This window comes from Megalobrama amblycephala, linkage group LG12 (genome assembly GCF_018812025.1).
Source record: "Megalobrama amblycephala isolate DHTTF-2021 linkage group LG12, ASM1881202v1, whole genome shotgun sequence".
Classification (NCBI taxonomy): domain Eukaryota; kingdom Metazoa; phylum Chordata; class Actinopteri; order Cypriniformes; family Xenocyprididae; genus Megalobrama; species Megalobrama amblycephala.
In genome coordinates, this window is record NC_063055.1 from 31324915 (window position 1) to 31350459 (window position 25545).

The window sequence follows — 25545 nt, forward strand, 5'->3', positions numbered from 1 at the left end:
TTGATATGTTATCTATATTCTATTGTAAATAAAATATAAGTTTATGAGATTTGTAAATTATTGCATTCCTTTTTTATTCACAATTTGTACAGTGTCCCAACTTTTTTGGAATCGGGTTTTGTAAATCGTCCATGTGATTTAGTAAATCGAGGGAACGAATTAGTAAATTGTGCACACTATTTACTTTTTTCCTGCTTGTCATATGCGGGGCTCCGTACATAATGGAAAATAATGGAATTGTGATAGTCTTTTCTTGCCTATATTGGCATATATCAGAGTGAAACAGCTTCTTAAACAAGAAAACATATAGGGTGGGACTTAATTATAACCATCAAGAATTGATTGGATCGTTGTGTTATGCTATTGCTGTGATCTCATGTGAGTGACAGGTTGTCCCGCCCTTGCGCCAGTAAACATGTCAACAGAGAAGAGATGTTGCGGGATGGAGGGGAATTTAAAGATTTTGAGGGCACATGAATTAAATAAATAATGACGTGCATGGATAAATCATTTATAACATTACAATTTTACATAAAGAATTGTCCATTTTGATTTCATGGTGACTGTGTCTGTTGACTTCACTATATTTTGATGAAGAAATTAATACTTTTACTCCAATACATTTCTCTAGATCCTTTCATTTACATTTGTGCTGAAGGAGAACAGATACAATGAGAAGTACTGGCCCTTTGTCAGCAGTGTAACAAGAGAGTCGTCATACTGAGCTCAGGGATCTTTTTACTGCAGGACATAATGACAAAAATTGACCCCCTCGGACTAAAGATGGGCAAATGTCAAAGTAGAGGGCACAAAACCCTCAAACCTGAAATATGACTCTGGGAACTCTGAGGAAAGTGATATGTGATGAGTGGAAAGCATTGAAATTAAACAGAGTCATTGGTTATTTCCCAATCAGACTAAAAGAGTAACTCATCCTCAGTAAGACAAACAAAAGACAACAAATACTTGAACATTGAAAACTTTATTTTCTTACTACATATTTTCACAAACAAGACCTGATATTTCATGAAAATTACTATTCTGTAGGGTTGAACAATAAAATATAAAAGAAAATTAGGTTAAAAAATAAACAACAATAAAAATACAACAGGAAGCATTTTTGAAATATAGAAATATCATGAACGACTGAAAACGAGATGAAAGTGTTGACAGGCAGGTCGACACAACATCATACATATACACACACGGTTCTGACAAGAACGGTGAAATATTGGTTGCGAAGGCCTAGTTTTTAACAAAACAAGCCTATAGGGAATGCATGGTAGGGAATTATCTGCACATGCATCTGCAAATGTCCATAATTAGTCTTAAAACAACCCTTACATCAAATCAAAAAACAAAATATTAAACCAATTATCTACAAATCTTCACTCAACTTCAAAATATTAAGGCACTATTTTAAATCCTATTAAAATTTTCCCCAGTCAATGTGTTCATGAACACAAACTGTCACAGCAGTTTAACACTATCATATTAAATCAAATTAAATCTGTCTAACAGTGCTGTTGTTAACCCTGTGTTGTAGGTAGGTTAAACTGGCAGTTTGGTAAGTGGATTTTTTTTGCATGAGCTAATTAGCAGCAAAAGTCTTTGTACCTCTGCATAGTTGAATGTTCTGCTTACTGGTTATACTGTATGCATTTATTTTTTACTTCACTGTAGCGGTCTTTAAAGGCCAGGGCAAGTTACATGTAAATAACCAATGAGGATTCGTAGTAGAACTGCACAACTGGTCAGTTATACCAGAGGAATGTCTTCCATGATACCTAAAAATTCAGTTTTTTTATGGCTAAAACCAAAACAAGGTGTGTTTACTTATGGCTAGCATAAGAAAAGGTCAGTCACAGCTAGTTAGACTTCAGTTTTTGGTTTGGTACATATGTTCATGAACAAGAAATAAATCTGATGATATGCCATCGTGAGATGACATGACGGTGTTCAGCTTTCAGTGTCTTGAAGCTGAACGGCTTGATCCAAACAAACAAAAACAAGACAAGCACAAAAAAAAACAGGCAAGAGAGAGGGGGTGGGAGAGGCACGAGAGACATGATGAGAGATCCAATGAGGTGAGGTCTGATGAAGAGGAGGATGCTGGGACAGGTCTGCAGGGTGAGGGTGTTCATGAACTGGGCATGAACATGGTCCATGTACACTGGAGCACAGAGGGAGGACACAAGGAGGCTTTCATCTCTGCAAAGACAGAGTGACACACAGTAAGTCAAGAGTTCATTTATACAAATGCTGAAACTGCACAAATGGTTTCAATATTGACAGGCAAATCTATGTATTAGAATGATTTCTGAATGATCATGTGACACTGAAGACTGGTGTAATGGCTTCTGAAAATTCAGTTTTGCCATCTCAGGAATAAATTACATTTTAAAATAAAATAGAAAACAGTTCTTCAAAATTAAATTTCACAATAGCTGCAGTTGCGATAAGTGCAGTAAGAGTTGCTTGCTATTCGAATCAACAATGGAGTTTAAAAAATACGACCAACGTACCGTCAACGAGGTTCTGGCTTTATTAAGCTTATATGCGGAAGACGAAATCCAACGGGAACTGGAAAGTTGCAAATGTCACTGGACATAATCTTCACAGTATTTTAGACCATGATGGCAACAGCAAAAGGTTTGGGGGAAAAAAGTTCCTGGGACAGATTGTTCTGGGTAATTTCGGTGGAAAAGCAGCTAATACTGCTGATTTTACAGTATTTTTGGTCAAATAAAATATGCTCTGGTAAGCATAAGAGACTTCAAAAACATAATTTCACTAAGGTACAAAACCAGCTGGTAACATGACTTGTGACAGACAAAACACAAGGAAGATGTGCTGTTCATTTTCATGCGGTCTTTCACTCTGTTAATGACAGCTTTGATTAAATTCCCAACATCAAATTCTGAACCTCTCTATGTATGTTTTTGTAGTTGTCTTATCAGACTTGGTTGTATAATTGTGCTACTAATGTGACGTGTTACCAACCAACAACTGAGCAGTTATGTGGCTCTGAACTTCGTCTGGCGTGTGGAAGTGTGCGTTGACCTGTTTGCTGCATCAACACCTCTTTGCCGTTTTCGGAGTTGATCTTGTTGCCTCTTAATCTCACGACTCGGGTTGGAGATAATTTCCTCAAAGTCATGACATGAGTTTGAATGGCTCGCTAACCTAGAGGATGTTTTGGTCCTACAGGGGAATGATGATTTCTGCGGTTTATCTGATGGAGTGGATTGACTGCTGGGAGATGCTACACTTGAGGCTGCCTGAGAGAGAAATTTGGATTGCGTCGTAGACGCTGTATTTGAACAAGCAAAGCGACTCAAAGTAGTTCCCTCAGTAGATCGGGATTTAGAGATGTTAGGCTGCTTTTTGAGAAACATACGTTCTGTATTGGACTTTTTAGAAAGCTTAAGATCATTTTCCTCCATCTTAACTTTACGTCTTTTCTCTGATCCATCACTTCTACCTAATCGTGTGGCAAGAGCTTCGACTGAATGTGAACCAGTTTTGGTCGCAGGTAAAGATGTGCGACGCGCTTTAATAAACGTTTTGCTGCGAAATGGTGCTGACACTTTCAGGCTATTTGCCTGCGACTCATTAACTTTGGGTTGTCGTGACTGAATAGCGAAGGGTCCCAACCCCCCGGTAGAGTCATCTAACGAGCGAGACGAACTTGACCCGTAACTCCGAACGAAAGTAGTGTCGCGTACAAGACCGACAGATGCTAAACTCTGCGTGGACGTAGAGGACTCTGGTTCGTTTGAGGCAGAAAAAGACGAGCATGAGGAAGTTGAGGAGGGCACTCTTACGGGGCTGCTGTGAAGGCTGCGTGAGAGCGCCCTAAAGTGGTTGCTCATGTTCGGCGGGCAAGTAGGAACCAGCACCGGACTGGAGCGTGGACTGCTTCTCATGGGGCTCCGCGGAGCTCGGCCTGATTTGGTCAGATGCTTGGTCCGGGAATGGCGTGGACTCCCACCGTTACTGAGAGGGGACAGAGGGGTCTCCAGGTCCTCCAGCCGCTGGGTCAGTGCCAGCTTCTGCTGAATGGCCATGCGGAGGAGAGTGTTCAGTGTCTTTTTCTCATCCTCAGCGGCGGCGAGCTGTCTCTGCATCTCATCTAACTGAGTTACGTACTGGTCACATCTGTGAAAACAGGAGGAATGATTTGAATACAGGAAACAGGAGAGTGGAGATACATATAGAATGAAATAACAAAAGAATAAAAGGGATTAGACTTTGCATAAACATCCCTTAAAAACATTTCAGTTTTTATTAAAAACTGATGCAAGAATGTGTGGAATAGTGTTGTCTGTCTGTCTGTCCTCATGAGAGCGCTACACACACACACACCCACGCAACAGACCAGAACCCTTTTGTGCCTAAAAAATAAAATGCTTCAGAATTAATGATTTGAGTAAAAACAATAAATCAGTAAACTGTTAATAACCTTGATAAGTATGCTTGCAAAGGAAAGCATCACTATGACTATTGCTCATACTTTGGATTAGTGATTTGTTCTAAACTTTTAATCCAAAAGTTTGAAACTTTGGCCTGTAACTTGTTAGGAAGTAATTGTGTTTGACATGACAGATAAAAACTATGTTCTGTTGAGGAGAGACTTGTGCAAACTTACTTTTACTTTACTTAATTTTAGCCTGGCTGGCGGTGGAAAAAGTGGATGAAAAAATTAATCAAACCCATAGATTTACACTGAAAATATCCAAGGATCAAAACATAAAGACAGAGGTGAGCTCCTTTGACTTGGGACAGTAACCAACCACCAACTAACTAGTCTTTGATGATATTTTAGAAATGAGTATAAAGAGTATAATATCAATACAGACACTACCGTTCAAAAGCTTGGGGTTGTACAAATATTTTTTAAGAAATGAATCGTTATTCAGGAAGGATGCACAGTAAGGGCATTCATAATGTTGCAAATGATTTCTACTTCAATTAAACTTTTTTTTTTTTTTTTTTTTTAACTTTCTACTCATTAAAGAATCCTTAAAAAAGTATCACTGTTTCCACAAAAATATTAAGCAGCGCAACTGTTTTGAACATTGATGATAATAATAATAAAAGTTTCTTGAGCACCAAATCAGCATATTAGAATGATCATGTTCATAGAAAGGATCATGTGACACTGAAGACTGAAGTAATGATGCTGAAAATTCAGCTCTGCATCACAGGAATAAGTTACATTTTAAAATATATTAAAATAGAAAAACATTTATTTTGGATTGTAATATTACTTCACAATAGTACTGTTTTTACTGTATTTTTGGATGATCAAATAAAAGCAGCCTTGGTGAGTATAAGAGACTTCTTTCAAAAATGAAATTCTTACAGAGCCCAAAATTTTGAACTGTATTCACACATTTTAAAGATAGTAAATAGCATGCACAACAAAACAGTGACAATAATATTTATTTATTTTAATTAAATAATATTAATTAAAATTATATTTAATCAACTGATATAAAAAATTTAATTTCAAGTTATGGGTTGCAATCTTAAAAATCTGCAATTATTTCTATGTTAAAAAGTTGTAAATGATATGTTTCATACCATACAAGTTAGTATAAATGTTCCATAGAGGTCTAGATTTTTCCTTTTACAGTTACTTGACTCAAAACGTTATCCCCGCTTCCACTACTCAGTTCCCTTGACACTTGATCTATGACTTGAGCTCAGAGCGAGCTGCCCTCGTCTGCACACGGGATCAGAGAGCGTGCACGTTAATCAGCATGTGAGAGGAGCTCGTGGGAGAACAGGCCTTGAGATTATAATCTTATTAGCGTGCTCTTAAAACAGGGTCATGACTGCCTAATCTCTATGACTCTGTATCCCAAAGACCTCTCATATGTCTTTCTACAAATGTAAACAAACACTGTCTGCAATCTTTCACCATGATGCAGGTTTTACTATGACTATAAAGCCTATACAAATCCTTTTATCACGTCAGCAGATGATTTCTCAGCTATCCCAAGACAACCCATCACAATGATTAGATGTAAAAGTTAAAACTACTAAAACTAAAATTGATTAGTTTGTTTTCTGAATTAATCTGGAATTTCAACTGGGAGAATCAACTTCTCCCATGAACATCAAACCAGTATTCAAAAAACCAGTTTAACACTAAAACCCCTATAAACACTCATTAGAAAGAAGCTATGTGCCGCACGAATGATGACCTGAGAAGCTTCCTTGGCCTGTGAGTACACAAAGCACTTTGTGCACGTGTAATCCCATCATACCTGCTTGCAAACATGACTCGTAGGGAGGAGAAGGTGGCTGCATCCTCCTTCAAAGCCTTCAGTTCATTTCTAAGCTTCATCATCGTCTCAGACACCATGCTTTTCTCTGTCTCGTACTTTGTCTTCAGGTTGGTCAAAGCCAACTCGGCCGTCTGGGAACAAAAAAAAAAAAAAAAATTACTAAAGCCGTAATCACATCAAAACATCAAAAGAAACCATGTTGACCAGTTTAGAAATATACTCTAAACTGCACAGAGTAAAGGAAATTTTAAAAGGAAAATGTGCGCGAGCACATTTTTACTATTTATTATGCATTTAATCATCTTACATTGTCTTACATATCTAACATCTGTACCTGTTTGTTGGCTTTTAGGACAGTTCTGAGAGTGGCTATCTGCTCTCTCTTGGTACTCAGCAGGGACTTCAGTTTTAACACTTCCTCAAGCAGTGCCTCTGTGTCACGGTCTAAATCAGCGTTTCCTCCTGCTGCTGGGGAGGACAACAGGTTGCGCTGCCTGCACAGGTCCACTGCCACCTGAAAAGGTTGCAAAAGTAAGTAATTTAATAAATAAAATGTATTTATACAACACATTTAATCAGTGTTGCTGACCGAAGTACCGAACAAAAATTATAACAATATAAAATGCATAATAACAAACATTTTAAAAGTATTACATCAAAACTGCCAAAGAATAAAAAAAGCAAAGATTTAGATATTTATAAAATAGAATTATTTCTTACTTACAAAATTGCAATCCAAATTTTGGTGTTAAAAAAAGATTCAGGCAGGCATCCTAATGCAGCCTTGTCAGATCGGTTCATATTTCATGCCTTACCCCCAGCCCCCCAAAAAAGCAGCTTAAAGGCTTAATATAAAATAACAGTCCACCCAAAAATGACAATTCTGTCATCATTTACTCACCCTCATGTTGTTCCATACCTCTATGAGTTTCTTTCTTTTGTGAAACATAGAAGATATTTAAAGAAACAAAAATCCATTCAATGAAAATCAACGGCAGCCAAAACTTTAGATACCAACATTCATTAAAATACCTGTTTTTATGTTCCACAGAAGAAAGAAAGTCATACACGTTTAGAATGACATGAGAAAATTATGACAATTTTCATTTATGGGTGAACTAACAGGTCAATAACATGACATGCATAGTCCAAGGGTGTCCAAGTGCATTATTTCATTTTAATATAATTTGATAAACATATATGACATATATCACTTTATTCTATAAAACCTATTTAGTTTGAATGAATTTTTAGTACATTTAAATACATAGTATTTTATGTTTTGTTATCTTAAACCCCCAAAATGTCAGGTGGTGCAACTGTCCGAACAAATGAACAGACTAAGAAAACTAAAAAAAAAAAAACTAAAAAAAAAACTATGGCATCATTTTAGGTTTGAAATCTTTCATATAAACCAATTTTATAAATATCAGTAGTTTTAAAGCTGTTGAGATATTTGAAAAAACAGCAATTTGTATGTTCTCAAATGTCAGGGTGGCACAACTGTAAACATGGCTCTTTTTTTAAGAATTGACAAAGTAATAACAGTAAACATGATAATTCATCAGGACCCCAAATGATCCTTGTGACAGAAAAAAGGTTTGTATTTCTCTCTCAAACACTGGTAAAACTGCTCATTTCAAGTATGGGTAGGCTGGTACACTTTACATGTCAGGTGGTACAACTACAATATATACATACAACTTTTTGGTTGTACCGCCTGACACAAAAACAGTCAAAAAAAATGTATTTAAAAACTTTGAAAATGTTATTTAACAACTCAAACTTGTTTAAACACATTGTTCATTTCTCAAAAATATGCATTACATTTTGCCAAATTTTGAAAAGATTTTTAAAAACCCATTTTGAAGCTTTATTTGTCAATGACGCTAACACATTAAATGAAATGTTCCTTTGATGAGCTATAATCTTGCAGGGCTATTTACTCTTATTACTTTATATTTTTAACTGTCTTTATTTAAGGGTCTTTAGAACATTCTAGGACATGAATGAAAATTGTAGTGTACACTTTATTTCTTAATTATTCTACTAGAAAGAGCTGAGACATACCTGTAAATGTTTAATCTGGCAGCGTATGACAGCTACCAGATTGCGCACATTGGTTGGGTCCCTGAAGTCTAATGTAGGAGACCCTGGACAACTTCCGCAGCTAGGGGACGTGTCTCCGCTCCCTCCACTACCCAAGTCCAACACTTCACCTGACCGCCTGTGTCTGCGGAAGGATCCGCGATAGTGGTGGGACTGTGAATGGTTGTGCGTTCTCCCTGCTTGGGCTCCTTCACGATAGTAATCCAGTGTAACTCGACTAGGCGTGAGGTTATTACAAACACACACATGATGGTAAAGGTTGGCCAGCTCCTCAGAGAAGGCCAGAAGCTCCTCCTGTGCAACACTGAGGTGGCTTTCAGAGTCGGTGGCGACCTGTCGCGTAGCGCCAATTTCTCGCTCCAATACTCCTATTCGCTCCTGGTCCTGACGGCTAGCAGTGATACACTGTCGAATTTTATCAGCAAGTTCTTGTGCCTCACCCCTCCAGCGTTCTTTCTCCTGCTTGCAGCGCTCCTCCAGGGCCTTGGAGCGTTCGCCAGCCTCTTTCAGCTCCTCACGCAGATGTGCAAGCTCCTCATTTGCCTCTTGCATTCGGCACTCTAGTACTTCCGTGCTTTTTGCATCCACTTCGTAATAGTTGATGCCATTATCGGCCTCTTGGTTCTGAAGTGACCTGGAAGACAGACTCAATCCATTCCCTTGTTCACAAGGCCTTTTTGAGACCGTACTCTGAAGAGTCTCCACACATTGGGTCAACTGATCCAGCTTCACCTGTTGCTCACTGAGAGCATCTTTAGACTGGACTAACTGTTGCTGAAGGTCATGCACAGTGCTGCTCAGTGCGGCTTTTTCTCTCTCCACCTGGACATGGATAGACAAAAACAATATGGCTCTCAACAAAAGTACTGTCACAACACAAGGTTTATTCAGATTGACTAATTCAATCCAAATGTTTTGGATAGAAAACAACACTGAAGAGAAATTATACTTAAAGTGTTAGTTCACCAAAAATGAAATTACGCATGTCATTATGTACTCAACCTCATGTCGTCCCAAACCTGTAAGTCCTGTTCATGTTCAGAACACAAGGGTAGGTAACACAGTTTCTACCAATCATGTTAATCTTGAGTACCTGTAGAGTAGTATAGCATCCTTCATATCTCCGAAAAGTCTTTAGTTTTATCATATTTATAAAAGATAGATACGCTGTACCGAGTCTTTCTGAAAAAAGCCGAGCTCCTGCAGGTGTGCCTGCCATGGGCAGAGCTAAAGAGTCATGAGCGCGTGCAGCTTTTGCGTAGAGATAGTATGCAAGCTGCGACGTCATTATAAATAAAAAGGGAACAAAAACATTCGTGTTGTTTTCATTATATGCACTTGCACGCCGATTGCCAACAAAACACAGAGATTTGATGCAGTTTTACTCACCACCTGTAATCAGCAAATCCAGCGTTGAACTGGGACTTGTTTACAAAGCATTCATCATTGAAATTCCGAGAACATACAAACATACGTACACAACTCCGTTGCTGCCCCAGAAAAATAAATTGTATCCACTGTTCCCTTAATGCTGGGTTCTTTGGGAAGCTGAAAAAGGTAATCTTTCCCTCACAACCAAAAAACGCACTCCTTTGGTTACAGGAGCTGCGTCTCATTTCGGAGGCTGTGTTCTCCGGAGGTCGCATTTGAAGGCTGAATACTTCATCAAGGATGTCTTATTTAAGAAAAGTAACTGTAATAAAATTGACTGATATTCTTTGTGAGGTGTAAAATACTGTAATTTCGTTCTTACTTTGCAGCCTTCAAATGCGACCTTTGAAGGGTGCAGCCCCTGAATTGGGACACAGCCATTGTTGAAAAATCTCTCGGCTTCCGTAACCCGAACAAACCGCGTTGATGGGCATGCTCTCGCTCTCGCTCTTGCTCTGGGTGATGTGTGTGCAAGCTTATCAGGGAGAAGTGCCCATACAAGGAATTCCACCCTTTATTACATGATAATACTCGGGCCATACTCGAAAAAAACTCTCTGAAATGTGGTCCGAAACTGGAAGTAGTGTATTTGGCACAGAAATACTTCATATGTCCAACTCGTGTTTTGAAACTTTGGCCAGGTTTTTTTTTATGAGAATGCAACTCTTTAACAGTGTAAATAAGTAAGTAAATAAGGGTGTAATGCTATTTCATGCATGAAATCTGAGGGTTTCTGAACCACATTAGACAGCAACATCATTGCACCTTTTGAGGTCCAGAAAAGTATTAAAGGTGCCCTTGATTCAAAAATTGAATTTACCTTGGCATAGTTAAATAACAAGAGTTCAGTACATGGAAAAGACATACAGTGAGTCTCAAACTCCATTGTTTCCTCCTTCTTATATAAATCTCATTTGTTTAAACGACCTCCGAAGAACAGGCGAATCTCAACAAAACACCGACTGTTACGTAACAGTCGGGGTGTATGCCCCAATATTTGCATAATGCCAGCCCATGATGTTCCCAACATTATAAAAGGCATTAGACAAGGGCAGCCAGTTAACGTCTGGAGCTGCACACAGAATCATCAGACTAGGTAAGCAAGAACAACAGCGAAAAATGGCAGATGGAGCAATAATAACTGACATAATCCATGATAGCATGATATTTTTACTGATATTTGTAAATTGTCTTTCTAAAAGTTTCGTTAGCATGTTGCTAATGTACTGTTAAATGAGGTTAAAGTTACCATCGTTTCTTACTGTATTCACGGAGACAAGAGCCGTCACTATTTTCATTTTTTAAACACTTGCAGTCTGTATAATGCATAAACACAACTTCATTCTTTATAAATCTCTCCAACAGTGTAGCATTAGCCGTTAGCCATGGAGGACAGCCTCAAATTCACTCAGAATAAAACTTTAACATCCAAATAAATACTTTACTCACATAATTCGAAGCATGCATACAGCATGCATGACGAACATCTTGTAAAGATCCATTTGAGGGTTATATTAGCTGTGTGAACTTTGTAAATGCGCTGTAATATAGTCGACAGCTGGTGTGGCAGGGAGCACGCGATTTAAGGGGCGGCGCCGAGTGTAAATCAGTGCATTGTTAATGATGCCCCAAAATAGGCAGTTAAAAAAATTAATTTAAAAAGAAAATCTATGGGGTATTTTGAGCTGAAACTTCACAGACACATTCAGGAGACACCTTAGACTTATATTACATCTTGTGAAAGAACGTTCTTGGGCACCTTTAAAGACATTGTTAAAATAGTCCATGTGACTACAGTGGTTCAACCTTTATTTTATAAAGCGATGAGAATACTTTTTGTGCGCAAAAACTAAAAAAAAAAAAAAAAAAAAAAAAACTTTATTTAACAATTTGAACCGTTGTCATACTCCGTTGACGAAGTGAACGCAATGCAGGCTTTTGCATTTAAATCCAAACGCTGACTCATTATTGGCCGACTTCTGCGTCAGCATCACACACATCATACTGCTCACGTGAACAGCGTCTGCTAATACTGAGCCGGTGTTTGGACGTAAACACGGAAGCCTGGAAGACTATTTGAACTATTTATGATTTTAGACTATTTATGTCTTTAATATCATTCTGGACCTCAAAATGTGCAATGATGTTGCTGCTTATGTGTGCAACATCATTGTAACTGTTGCTGCTTATGTGTGCAACATCATTGTACTCCGATTTCATCAAAAATATCTTAATTTGTGTTCTGAAGATGAACAAAGGTCTTACGGGTTTGGGACGACAAGAGGGTAAGTACTTAGTTCACCCAAAAATTAAATTTCTGTCATTAACCATTTAAGAGACAAGAACTAAAAGGAAGGACCACTTTAGACTAATTTAAGCTAATCAACAATTCTCTTAGGTTTGAGTGAGTGTCATAAATGATGAAAATCACACTTTGGGGGTGTTTCCTTTGCCAATCCCATTCACTATCTCATTTTCATTCATGTCTCTCTTCTAAATCTCCAATAAAATAAAGGTAGAAAGGCCAAAAATGTACCTTAATAAATAAATAAAAATAATGAAAATCCAAATCAATTATACATTTTATAAAAAAAAAATAAAAATAAAAAAAACTGGCCTATCGGCTAGTAAAGGTAAAAACTGAGTGGATAAAAGACACTTTGTTACAAACTGACGAGATGGTACATCCTGAGCAGGAAGTGGTATGAAAAAGGAAGTAGTACTCATCTGTCAGATGAGGGTTTTATGCATGAAACTGCTGAGTTAAAAATAAAAAAAAACCCACAAGTACATTTTACAGGTGTTTACATCATGGGGATTGAATCATTTAAACTTCAGTCTGAGGTTAGATCTGAAGAGATGGACATCAGCCAAAATGGACCTGGTAACTCTTTGACTTTACTTGTTCCCCTGATTCATAAACATGATCAAGAGTAATAAAACCCATGTCATATTGCTACAACATTATTATATATTATATTATAATTATATTATATATTATATAGTGTCTGGGTGTAGAATTTGGAATGAGCAGTTCCACTGTCCAATAAGGAAAACATGCATTTAATACCTAATTTGCAAAGATAAATTTGTATGTCAGTGTATGCAAAACAAGGCAGAAAGGAAAAACACACAAACTCACAAACAAACAATTCTCTCAGTTTGCCAAACTTTCCATCAGTTAACCTCTGAAAGGGAAAATGTTGCCACAGCTCAAGAAATGAGTGAGAAGCAAGTTGGGTGTGAACAGGTTTCCTCACCTGCAGCAGTTGCTGCTTGAGTTTCTGGCTGTCCGACAGGTGCAGCTCACTCAGAAGGTCGGCCACCAGCCCAGGAGCCTGAGGTCTAAGGAACACGTCGCTGTTTCTGGGTGTGGAGCACCGGTTTCTCTCCATCCCTTTAGAGTTATTATACCCACTGTCCATCTCCTCCCCTTCCTCTCCTCCCTCTTTGTCCTTCTCTCCATCCTGGCTGTCATCCAGCTGTAGCTCTAAGTGACAAATAGAGTCGAAGGGGTTGGAGTTAAGGGTGGCAAGTTCTCGTCTCAGGCTGTTCTTCTGCTCCCTCTCCTCTTTCAGGGCCTCGAGTGCCTCATCCAGCTGGCGCTCCGCGATCTCCCTCAGACGCCCGGCCTCTTCCAGCTGTGCCCTCATCAGCTCCAGCTCCTCGTCTTTATTGGTCAACTCCAACTTCACTGACTCAAACTCCACCTGTCGACACAATGAAAGTGTTTAGTGATAGTCTGTCTAGTTGTAATAGTAAAGCACATACATATTAATATTACTTGTTGAAAAAAATAGGTTTTAAGTTAGGGCTGGACAATTAATTGAAATTAATCGGAAATTTCAAACCTCTTACCAAAATAATTTTTCTATGTCGGTTATTTCGTTTTTTAATCCGGTTAATACTTTCCCCTTAAAAACATACTACTACACACGTGTCACGTGACTCCGCCCCATCCAGTCAGTGGCATGGAAGAAGCACGGAGGCAAACTAGAAAGCCAAGTCAACACACACAGACAGTGACATTCAAGCGATTTTAGACCATCGGATGTGTATTATACTGAGCTACTGCGCTGATGCACTGTGGCACACGAACACTCATAAAAGACAGCTGCACATCATGTGAAGATTGCGCAAACAGAGAGGAGCACAGAAACTCGTTGTCAGCATTGTCCTGTGATTTATCAGTAAAGTAGCTTAGAAAATCAACTGTTATAGCATATATTTTTCTACTTTTGAAGTAACTACTTACAACCCACAGCCTCACAATCAACAGAGAGATGGTATGACTAATTCACACAATGCTTTCAAATAAATGTACTGGTACTGAACTAATTTATCTGTATCGCATTTACAGAAGCAGAAATCCATAAGAAATGTTACGAATCATAGATAAAATAACTGCTGAAAGTGAGCTGTTATGTCAGAGCACTCTTTCACTAGGAAAAAATATCCCACCTTTAATAGTCAAGCATATTTAAGGTTTACATTATAAACCTTGTCACTGAACCATGAGGGCAAAAAAAAAATAAAAAAATCCATTAATCGTAATCGAGATAAAAGGTTCAATTAATCAAGATTTTGATTTTAGGTCATATCATCCAGCCCTAATTATTAAGGATTTCATAGAGACTTAAATAATTAGTTTGGATAAAAAGAAAGTTATTAATTCTATAACCAAACTTACCAGTTAGAGATCTGAACGTGTGTTAAATAATAACACTGGTGCGTGACCAGTGTTATTATTTACATGTTATTATATCATTTATTAATATTTTGATTTTTTTGTACTTATATTTTCAGTATTCATTTTAGTTTAAGTTTAGTCATTTTGTGTGATTGTCATTTTTATTATTTTTTATATATAGCTTTTTTCTGTATTTAATTTAAAAAGCTTTAATTTTTTTTTTTTTTTTTTTTTTTAGTTTTAGCAATTTTAGTACCTAAATGAAAATTAGAAATGTTGCCTTGACAACTAACTGAAATAAGTTTAAGCTTTTCATCTAATATTTATATTTTAGTTTTATTTCAATTACTGAAAATGAATTTAATAGTTTTAGTTAGAAATAACAACAGACACTAAGACACCAAGAAACTACTATTTCGACTAAGGTTACTAGAAATCATAAACTGACTTCCGCTCGTCTACTTCCCATGTAGCTCCCTGCCCCCAAAACATACCACCACAGTGCCAACTTGTTCGGCTGGATTAGCCTGCCTTTCCTTATCTCACATCATATAACACATCATATAACAGCTGTTCCCATTTTGGATGACAAATTACAATAAATAAATTATTTATTCTACGTTTTCATGACATCATAGCCATTATTGGACTATTACAATAATCAACTAAATTCATAACGCTCACAATTACATTAAAATCATGCAGTTTGTGAACAACAGAACTGAACCAGTTCAATGCAATGATTATACTCTCATTCAGACAAAACAAAACAAAAAAAACAATGACCCCATTGATTTCAAATTGACTCCAAAGCAATTTAACATCAAATGGGTTCAATTGCTAGCATTCACACAGAGTCACACTGCAGTATCAATCCCAAAACTTTGCATACAAAGAGAACTGGTGGCATTAAATCATGAATTGCTGTTAAATTCTTGAGACACAACACATATTTGTGAGTTAATTCACTATGACAAGTCTAGTTATTAAAGTCTCAGCTTATTTGTGTATTTACTGTATGAAATCATCCCGAGCAAACCGGTTTTTAGTCCAATACGGAAGCCGTTCTAGCCTCGGTGTGACTGAATATTCATGTGGGAAGACAAGTGAATAAAACCTTTCTTTTGTGCATTCCCTCAGAAGGAAGGCTTTGTCAAAAATCGGCTGAGACTGAAGCATTACAACAGAAACGTTTGTACTGCAGTGACAGCAGCTGCAAGAAACACACTCATAGTCACAAGACATCTCTAGCGAAGCACATTCCACAAGGAGAGACTTATGTTCAGAAAATACAAAAAGAAAGTGATTAACAATCCATGTAAAATTGCATCAGAGGATTACTATGACATTTATGTGAAACATAGCTGGCTAATCAATTAACACAGCAAACTACAACAACCAATACTTAAATATGAGCCTTCTCCAGACTGCAGCAACATCTCACACACCTGGTTCTCCTTAAGCACTGAGACTTGTTTCTGCAGGGAGATGTTCTCCTCTTCCAGCTCACTGTTATCCTGAAGCTGCTGCACCTCTCGAGTCTTGTACTCCTTCATCTCCTCTCTCATACGGGTCTTCTCCACCTCCAAACACTCGCACTCCTAGAGAGCAGAGGTAGTCGATCAGGACAAGTCCACAGAATTCAGAAAAGTCTGGACAGAAATAATTAGATCTGCACAGCAATTACATGGTGGTAGTGTCATAAAATGTTGCAGCTGTAAATGTTTTTCCATTCAATAAAAATGCTCTTGAGGGGATGGTTTACTCAATTTAAATTTCTGTCATAATTTGCACATCCACATGTCATTCCAAACCTTACTTTGAATGCAAAAGGTAACGTTTAGCACAATGTCCTTGGTGCAATTTCCACATCTGTGCAGACTCTGCAGAGATTGTGAGGCTATTTAGAACAGGAATCATCTCATCTCTCATCTCATTATAAAGCAGAGAAGAATTTATTATTATTTTATTAAAGAACTTTTCACATTTCCTTTAGAATAAAAATGTAATTGTATAAAATATTATTGTTTGAAGTGCTTGCTCATTAGCTAAAAGTCATTTATTGCATTATGAAAATGCTTTTTAAATGTACATATACATACACACACACAAAGCACATTACTACCTTTAAATATGCATGACATGTATACATCTGTGACTTGTAAGCGCATTACACGTACAATAATTCTGTTAGTAGCTCACTATGGCCTCCCTTCACTTCAAGCTGACTTTGAAACTCAACCCGGTTTTGTGTCACATGATCAGGCCTCATGAAAACAAGGAATCTTATTTCCACTTTTACTTTGATCAGCTAGAAAGCAGGCAGAGGGTACATTATTTTGCACCATTTCAACTCAGAACATTTCATTTTTTTTATGTTGTCACAAATATTGCCTCTTAGCAAATGAACCCCATTATACAGCTCCTAAAACAGTCAATAAAAGTTTTATTGGACTTGTGTCTATGTAGTTAGGAATAGTTAGGCACATTTTTATGTAAAACTTGTCTTCTGACTGATGATGATGATGTATGTACCTTCTTCATCTGGTTGGAGAGCCCGGCCAGTCTCTCGTTTTCAGCCGAGGCATTGGCCAGCATGACGCGGGCCTGTTTAAGCTCCGCCTGCAGCTCATCCATGCGAATCTCCATGGCCGCCTCTTTATTGGCCGACTCTTGCAGGAGCCTCTCCTCTCGACTTTCTCCATCTGCTGCTGCACGCTTATGGCTGCTCACAGAGTCTGCCAGAGCCTATAAACATATACAACAATCAAACCCTCTTATCTCCAACATAGCCAAGACACTGAATTACACTAGAAGAGTTTCTGCCAGTTCCCAACAAAAGATGAAACAAAACAATTTAGTTGATTAACTGAAGAAAACAAGCAACACTGACACAATTTACGGCCCTCTGCTACTTTGCTTGAATGTCTGAAATTCGTTAAATGAAAACGGCAGTTTTCAGAGCTGTTGAAAGTTAAAAACTTGTTCGTCTTCAATTATTTTGAGTAATTCGTTTACTTGCCAAGTCTATAAACAACAGCAACTGTATTGAGAGCTGGTGAAGTGAAACTTTATACGTTACATTACATTCCAGCTTCACTGGCAACCAGAGGGTGTAATTACAATGTGTTTAATGCATGCTTTGTGCTTGGACAAATTGTGACAAACATGCCCCAGATTGTCTCACATTGAATTGAACGGTTACCAGATGAACCAATACTGGACAGGTTGCCATTAGCGTAGCCACGCACTTTTCTCAGAACATTATAATTTGAATCATGTGAGAACATGTGGGTAAAACATGCTTGTGCTGCTCTATAATTAACGATGAAAGGACGACTGAAGAGGGGGAAGTGAATTGTGCATGAGAGAATCTGTAAGAGTCATGCAGGGGAATTTATACCTCTGTACATTATGTGTAGGTGCAGTTTAAAAGACAGAAATTAAGATTTGCTCTTTGTTCTCCATTTTAAAACTAAGTTCATCCCATAAATGACTTCCATGTGTGAAACACAAAAGACAACATTAGAAAATCTTGGCAGCTCTTTTCCACAAAACAAAATCAGAAGGTGATTTATAAGGCAAAGCTCCAAAATGACAAAAAAGCACCTTAAGACAAGAGTATCAAAAGTGCTTCTGAAGCCATGCAATAACTGTAATTCACTGCAAATCTGTGTTATTTAGTATTATTGAGAGTTACTATTATACCTTTTATAAATATTTAGAATTTTGTTTTGTATTTGCTGTTTTCATTTTAGTTAGGGGGCTTTCACACTGGGCTTGTTTGCCGCGGTCCGAGCCCAGACACGATTGTTCCCGGTGCCCCCCGCAGAGTTGGTCTGGTTTCACACTCAAATTGATTCTATCGAACCCTGGTGCGTTTGCGTTCATCTTACGTCATCACAGACGGCACATAACAGAGCGCAGGTCAATAAATTGTATTTTTTATTAATGTGGTGCTATTATGGTCAGCAGAGTAAACGACACTTGTGTTTACTGTATGTGTGTCACATGTAGATGGTTTTCCGCTGTTTGCAAGCAGCCTATTTTGAGGAGACAGCTGATTACCATTCATTTGCCACTTTGATTGCACTCACAAATCCGAATACACTGCAGGCTCACTCCTGCTCGAATCCAAGGTAAATCATCAACACTATCATCTCTTACATGTGTTTTATTTAAGTAAATACATTATAATCGGTGAAAATGCATGCGCAGGTTACTTTACTTTCTGAACAAGCGAGCACCCAAGTCCGTGTTGCTTTCATATTCACGCGAACCGCAGCACAGTTCGAGTGCAACTGAACTCAGACCACCTCCTTGTTATCAGTCTTGGGTTCGGTACCCCGGAGCCGCACCCGGGTTCACATGACAGCTTTCACATTAGAGATTTTTCATGCGAACCGTGCCCCGTTTCGAAAGAAACCACCAGTGTGAAAGTCCCCTTAGTCATTGTATGGAAAAGAGCTGCTTGGACATTCTGCCTCAAATCTCCTTTTGTGCTTCAGGATAGCAAAAAAATAACATTGGTTTGGAACAACACAGGGGGGGTCAGTAAATTCATTTGTGGGTGTACTATTGCATGAAAAAAATATTTCAACACAAATATACATTAGTAGACTCTTAGAGGACTAAACAGGAAATAATGACTGCAGTGTGACCACATCTACATCTGTAGATGTTACAGTACCACACTAGACCCCGATCTGTTCACTCCAGTCATCTCACTCTACACTCACCTACTTTGCTGATTTCATGCTCTACTAATCAGACACACAGAGAGAGAAATACGCCTATTCTTCATACCAGATGGAGTGGTCTACAATATGCTGCACATGTGAACTTCATATAAAATGTGAGTGACATATTAGCTGAAGTTTGCCAACCAATAATTCATGTGCACATACAATGCCCTCAATATGATGAAATTTGTGGAACTGCAAAAGTCCAAATGCATGAATTTTGGGGCAAGGATTTATGTAATAAATCAGTTAACAAAGAGAGCCAAAAAAGGCTCATTTATACCCGGCTTACAGCCTATTAGTTTTCTTCTTTGGCCATGGACCACATAGACTGATCCGTCTGAACAGGGCTTTATTAAAATGGTAGTGTATGCAGGAAATGGGAACACATTAATACATATCCATATCCTCAATTTTAAGAGTCAAGAGACTCCCTTAATTTCAAACTTTTAAGAAAAATAGCCATGTACTTTCTTCCAATTATGTCAAATAAAAAAAACATTTGAAAAAAAAATAAAAAAAAAAAAAAAAAAAGGTATTTGTTTTTTTTGTTTTTTAATGGGGAAACGAGGCAATTTAAGTAAACAGAAATTACCTGACAATGTGGCAAGAAGTAAAATCCTTGCATTGCTTTCAGCTAATATTTCACAGGAGCTCATTAATCTAGAGAAAGATAGGGCACTGTATTCATTATTCACCGATTATTCAATGATTATTATCAAAAGAATAACATGCACACCACTAGATCAAGCTCTTTGTTGGCTTAACGAATCGTCAAATCTACACTTTACACAATCTACAATCGTTCAAATCTACATTTTCCTTTTTTTTTTTTTGCAGTCATTTATATAAATATCTCACTACTTCTGGGGGGCATTCCAGAAAGCAAGGTTAACTTACCGTCAAACATACCCTGAACTCTCGGTTGATTAACCCAAACCTTGCTTACTCGAGGTATGCTGGTTCCAAAAACGCGTTCGGGAGTAAGTTCAGCCAACCCAGACTATGTTCCCGGTTAACACAAAACATTCTCAACAGAGAGACGAATTGATGATTCACCATGGAAACAGAAGCTAAGAAAAAAACGCACCATTATACTTCCTTCTTTTGTTTAATGGCTATTTACATAACCTACATAGTGCACATCGCCACCTATTAGGTGGTTGTGCAATCATTTTTTCAATCTTTTTATTTAATAAGTAATCTTTATTCACTGAGAATAAGAATTATATTGTTTGTTTGATGCTAATTATTTATATGTATTTTTATTATAGAAATTATAGCATCAAAAACATCCTGTTACAAAAAAAATAGTGCTTTATGTTATATATATATACACTATTTAATCAAAAGAAAACCTTGAAACATAACCTGCAGGTTATGTTCAGAGAGTAAGTTGCTATGGCTACTTACATACCCTGAAAGTTACCTCCGTTTTTGGAACCGAAAGTTGAGGTTATCCGCTTACTTGCTCTTAAACATACCCAAGTATGTCTAGAAACCTGCTTTCTGGAATACCCCCCTGGTTAGTCCCCTGGGTCCCAAAGAACTGTTTATGTCATGTGATTATCATTCAATTTAAGTTTTTACAGAGTTCTGCAGGGAAAAGCTTTTGCTTTTTAGCCATCATACCAAGTTGAGTGTTCAACCTTAAATGAAATGACAAATCCTGCATAACACTGACAAACCAGGAAAATAGGTCACTGAAAGTGAAGAGTCCTATGTCCAGACAAAACATCAGAGTATGCAAACTATCCATCTGTAATACCACAAGGATATGAATCACACAGGGAAGACAACGCTTCTGATCATTCAACAGAAGAAGGTCAAAGTAAGACATCCCTAAGCTGGTTGTGTAACAGCTAAATGACATGTCTTCTCAATTCTTGATTGTTACTTGGACAAAATCTCTCAATGGAAAAAAGCACTTCAGGAAGCAAATGACAAGTTCAGTGATTCTTAGTGGTTCTGAACTGGTGAGTCATGAACCAAAATTGGGTTGTACGTCTGTTCTGATAGGGCCACAAACAAAAAACAACAATGCTAAATTCAAATAACAAAATGCAACTCTCCATATAATCAGACCTAACCAAATGAACAGGCTTTACAACTTTTAAAAGGAAAGAGAAAATGCATTTTGATAACTCTGATGTCAAGGTTATGTGTCTACTGACTGTCAAGTCAAATTCTATGGTATTTAAGTGATGTGACGTGTAGCCAAGTATGGTATCCCATACACAAAATTTTTAAACTGCATTTCACCTATCCAAGTGTGCGCACACACACACACAGCAGTGGGCAGCCATTTTGCTGCGGCACCTGGGGAGTTAGGTGCCTTGCTCAAGGGTACCTCAGTTGTGGGTAACGAGAATGGAAGAGAGCGCTGTTCATTCACTCCCCCCACCTACATTTCCTGCCAGCACTGAGACTCGAACCTGTAACTTTTGGGTCACAAGTCCGACTCTCTAGCCATTAGGCCACAACTGCTCCACTTTATCAACAAATTCATATGCCTTCACCTTCAAAAACGATACACAATGGTTGCAGAGTGAATGAAACGACTGCAATTTAAGAGGCATTTAGACAACAAATACTCATACCTACAACTTTATGAATAATTTAAATAAATTTCTAAAAATGATATAATTTTAAAATGTATTTATTTTAGTATAATAGTGTTGAGTCACCACTTGATGTCAAATGCAAAGTCTGGATCCTGAAACAATTAATTGCAACCCAATAACAAATATCACTGGGGGGGAAAAAAGCTTGTTTCATGTAGCAATTCCTAGATACCTAAATTCAAGCTTGTGCCCCTGTTTCCTTCTTTCTATATCTTTCTCTTGACTGACCTCTCTGAGCTGTTGCATTTCCATCTTAAGGGCTTCATGTTCTTCTTCCAGCTGGCTGTGTTTGGTCTTCAGAGCAGCGCTCTCCTCCAGAACAGCCAGGCCGTACCGTGCAGCCTGTAACTTCTCCTCATTGGCCTCCTGGAGTTCTGCCGTCAGTCTCTCCACCTCTGCTTCAAGCCCTCCTCCTCCGACCCCCTCCACCTCTCCATCACTCTCCTCCAGCATCCTCTGCCCAACCTCACGCTCCAGCCGAGAACAGATACGTCACTCCTGGCTCGTCATCCCTGAAGTGAGCAAGAAGACATATGGACTGTAGTTAAGGCCAGTTCACACCTAGAATGATACTTGTAACTGTAATGATTAATATATTAGCATCCACACCAACGGACTTATAAGCGTGCTCTGCAGTTATGCTGTCTGCCGTTTCAAACGTGTGAGCTCTTTAAACTCGGGTGGATTCTGTTTGGCTGTTAATGTTTTTATTCATCAGGTGGAAAAAAAATTGTTCTGAAAGTGACTCCATTGATATCATTACTCTGTGTTGCTGTTGTATTTCCTATTCTCATAAAATTAGAACAACTTAAAACTTTGAAATAAATAGGTTTGTTTTTGAAAGAAGTCTCTTATGTTCAACATTTATTTTTTATCAAAAATACATTTAAAAAAAAAAAGTTAAAAAGTAATACTGCAAAATATTATTACAAAACGTTTGGGGACAGTAAGAAATGTATGTTGTTGTTTTTTTGGGAGGGGGGGGGGGGGGGATAAAATACTTTTATTCAGCAATGATGCATTAAATGGATCAAAAGTGACAGTAAAGACATGTATAATGCAGTGTTTCCCATACATTAACTAGACTGTGGCGGCCCGCCACATTCTAATTTGTCCCGCCACAGTCTCAAAGTACGCCTGTCGCGATATTTAAATAACTGTTTGATAATTGAGTCATAGGGCAAAAGAAATAGACTTGCATCAATTAAGTTTTCGTGTACTATATTCAAAGTAATCTGAAGCCATTCCATAGCTTCATGTGAGGGACAGAAGAATATGTAAATCATTAAATTAAAGTTCAAGGAAACTCGTCTTCCCTCCGCTGCAGCTGTCAATCATTCTCTGTTCAGCACTCAAACAGCTCGTCGCGTTCGGTAACGACAGTCAGCACGGTAAAACTCTCTAATATGATGTATTCCCATTATAATACTTGATATGTAGATAAAGGGCTGTGGATTTGCATAAAATGCAAATGCAAACTACATCTTGCTGGAGTTTATTGCCGTTTCTGAACGATGTCATACTGGCTAGGTTAGATCGCACAACACAAGGACTGTGAATTGGCCTCACACGCACAATAACTGGTATTTAAAAGTGAAAAGAAACATATGATTAATTAAATATTAGATGCAGATATACACAGGGGTTATCTTTGTGCCGTTAACTTTTCAATGAATTACTATTAGAGCACAAAATTGTTTACAATATAACACATTTCTTCATTGATCTAATCTTTTAAATTATGGTCTCAGAATGCACCAGATTTATGCATTTAAATTTAAAATGTACAAAATATTCCTCCGAGGGGGCATGCCCCCGGACCCCCCTAGAGGGACCGCCCACCACAGTCTCACAAAAACCTGTGGGAAACACTGTAATGTTACAAAAAAAATTCTACTTAAAAAATGCTGTTCATTGAATTTTCTATTCATCGAAGAATCCTGAAAAAAAAATAAGCAGTAAAAACTGTTTTCAACATTTATAAGAAACATTATTAAAAATTGAGCACCATATCAGCATATTAGAATAATTTCTGAAGGATCATGTGACACTAAAGACTGGAGTAAAGATGCTGAAAATTCAGCTTTGCCATCACAGAAATAAATCACATTAGAAACAGTCATTTTAAATTAATTAGTTTTACTATTAAAATTTAAATTTTACTATTTAAATTATTAAGTTTTACTCTATTTTGATCAAATAAATGTAGGCTTGGTGACCATAAGAGACTTATTTCAAAAACTTTTTTAAATTGTAATTATACAGAACTTTTGAGCTGTAGCATATTATATATTAGTATATATTATTACCCAATGGCGATCACCATTCTGACCTTTCTCTTGGTCCCCATCCACTCTTATTGCATTGCAAAAGAGCAGCTTTGACATTCTGCTAAACATCTCCTTTTGTGTGCCACAGAATAAAGAAAGTAGTGTTGGTTTGAAACAACATGATGACAGCTAAATCATTTTTGGGTGAGCTATCACTATCACATTTACGATTTCAAATGCGTATTACTATCAGTCCTAACGTAATGAACCAATAAGCTTCTTCAAAACCAACTGCACAGCTCAAAGGCTTCAGATTTAACATTATTATGAGATTATCAGAGCTGTTAATCTGACATTCAATGAGACGGTTTGCCATCAGACCAGCAGGACACAGCCGAGTGAGATTTGCTCTAGCAGCTTAAAAGACTTTTACACTTTCACTCCAGCGAGCTGTGCGTCTAATGACATCATGGTTTTACGTGGATTACTGAACGGACAGCTGAGCATACGTCATCGTTTACTAAACATCATGTTGTTTTAAACCTGCATGACTTTCCTTCTACTGTGGAACAGCCCGAGTCATCATTCACTTTAATGGTGGCGGAATTGTCATTTTTGGGTGAACTGTCCCTTTAACATCATCCAATATGTCTGTGTAAACCGAGTGCCTCAAAACAAACACTGACAGTTCCTCCTTCCTCAAATATTAACAAAACCAGTGGCGAATTATGGATTTAGGCTCAGGTTTTGTCAAAAAGCGCGATATTTGGTGATTTACAGACATTTTTTAGTTCAGGAAGCATTTTTAATGAATTTTATTATACTTTATTGCAATAGACGAATTGGGTTGGTCAGGGCACGAAAGCTCATTGTTAGTAATAATAGGTTGTTTTCTAAACCTTTAGGTTTTTTTACAAGGTGACTTTGAAGTTATCAAAACATTAGCTAACGTTAGTTTGTCAATAGTTTGTGGTAGCCACGGTGCTAATACATAAAAATATTAGTTTTCTTGGATTTAGCTAAAGGTTACAAAACATTTTTTTCCTGTTCATTATAAAAGTAGCAAATGTTCCCTAAAAATGACCAACCGTCCGTTTACTGAAGTATCTGTATAAGCTCAATACATCCGCCTTATGTCTTCATTTGCTACAATGTTAGCTGAGGAGAAATTGTCAACTGGAGTCGGCTAAGAGATGAGAATGTCGCTTTTAATCGTCTCTTACCTTTAGATTTGGTTGACAGAATCAGGCAGTAAACGGATGAAACATGAATTTGAGCTCGAAGGAGATCAGCCCTTTCCTTGCGCGCGCTCCAGAAGTCAGCCGTTTGAATGAATGCACGAGCACAACTCTGAAGAGCAGCTCAACAGCCAATGACGCG

At 37.7% G+C, this 25545-nt stretch overlaps 1 protein-coding gene across 1 annotated transcript; it reads right to left on the reverse strand.

Annotated features, from left to right (window-relative positions):
- Positions 1 to 963: 963 nt before the first annotated feature.
- zgc:162200 (uncharacterized protein LOC558638 homolog) lies at positions 964 to 25545 on the reverse strand. The gene is made up of 10 exons (XM_048210585.1): positions 25389 to 25545; positions 22124 to 22407; positions 17065 to 17277; positions 15978 to 16130; positions 13100 to 13549; positions 8370 to 9230; positions 6634 to 6813; positions 6279 to 6430; positions 3828 to 4161; positions 964 to 2211 (listed from the first exon to the last, which is right to left on the reverse strand). The coding sequence occupies exons 2-10, from the start codon at positions 22346 to 22348 to the stop codon at positions 2206 to 2208; spliced, it is 2574 nt and encodes an 857-aa protein (XP_048066542.1). The 5' UTR covers positions 22349 to 22407; positions 25389 to 25545; the 3' UTR covers positions 964 to 2205.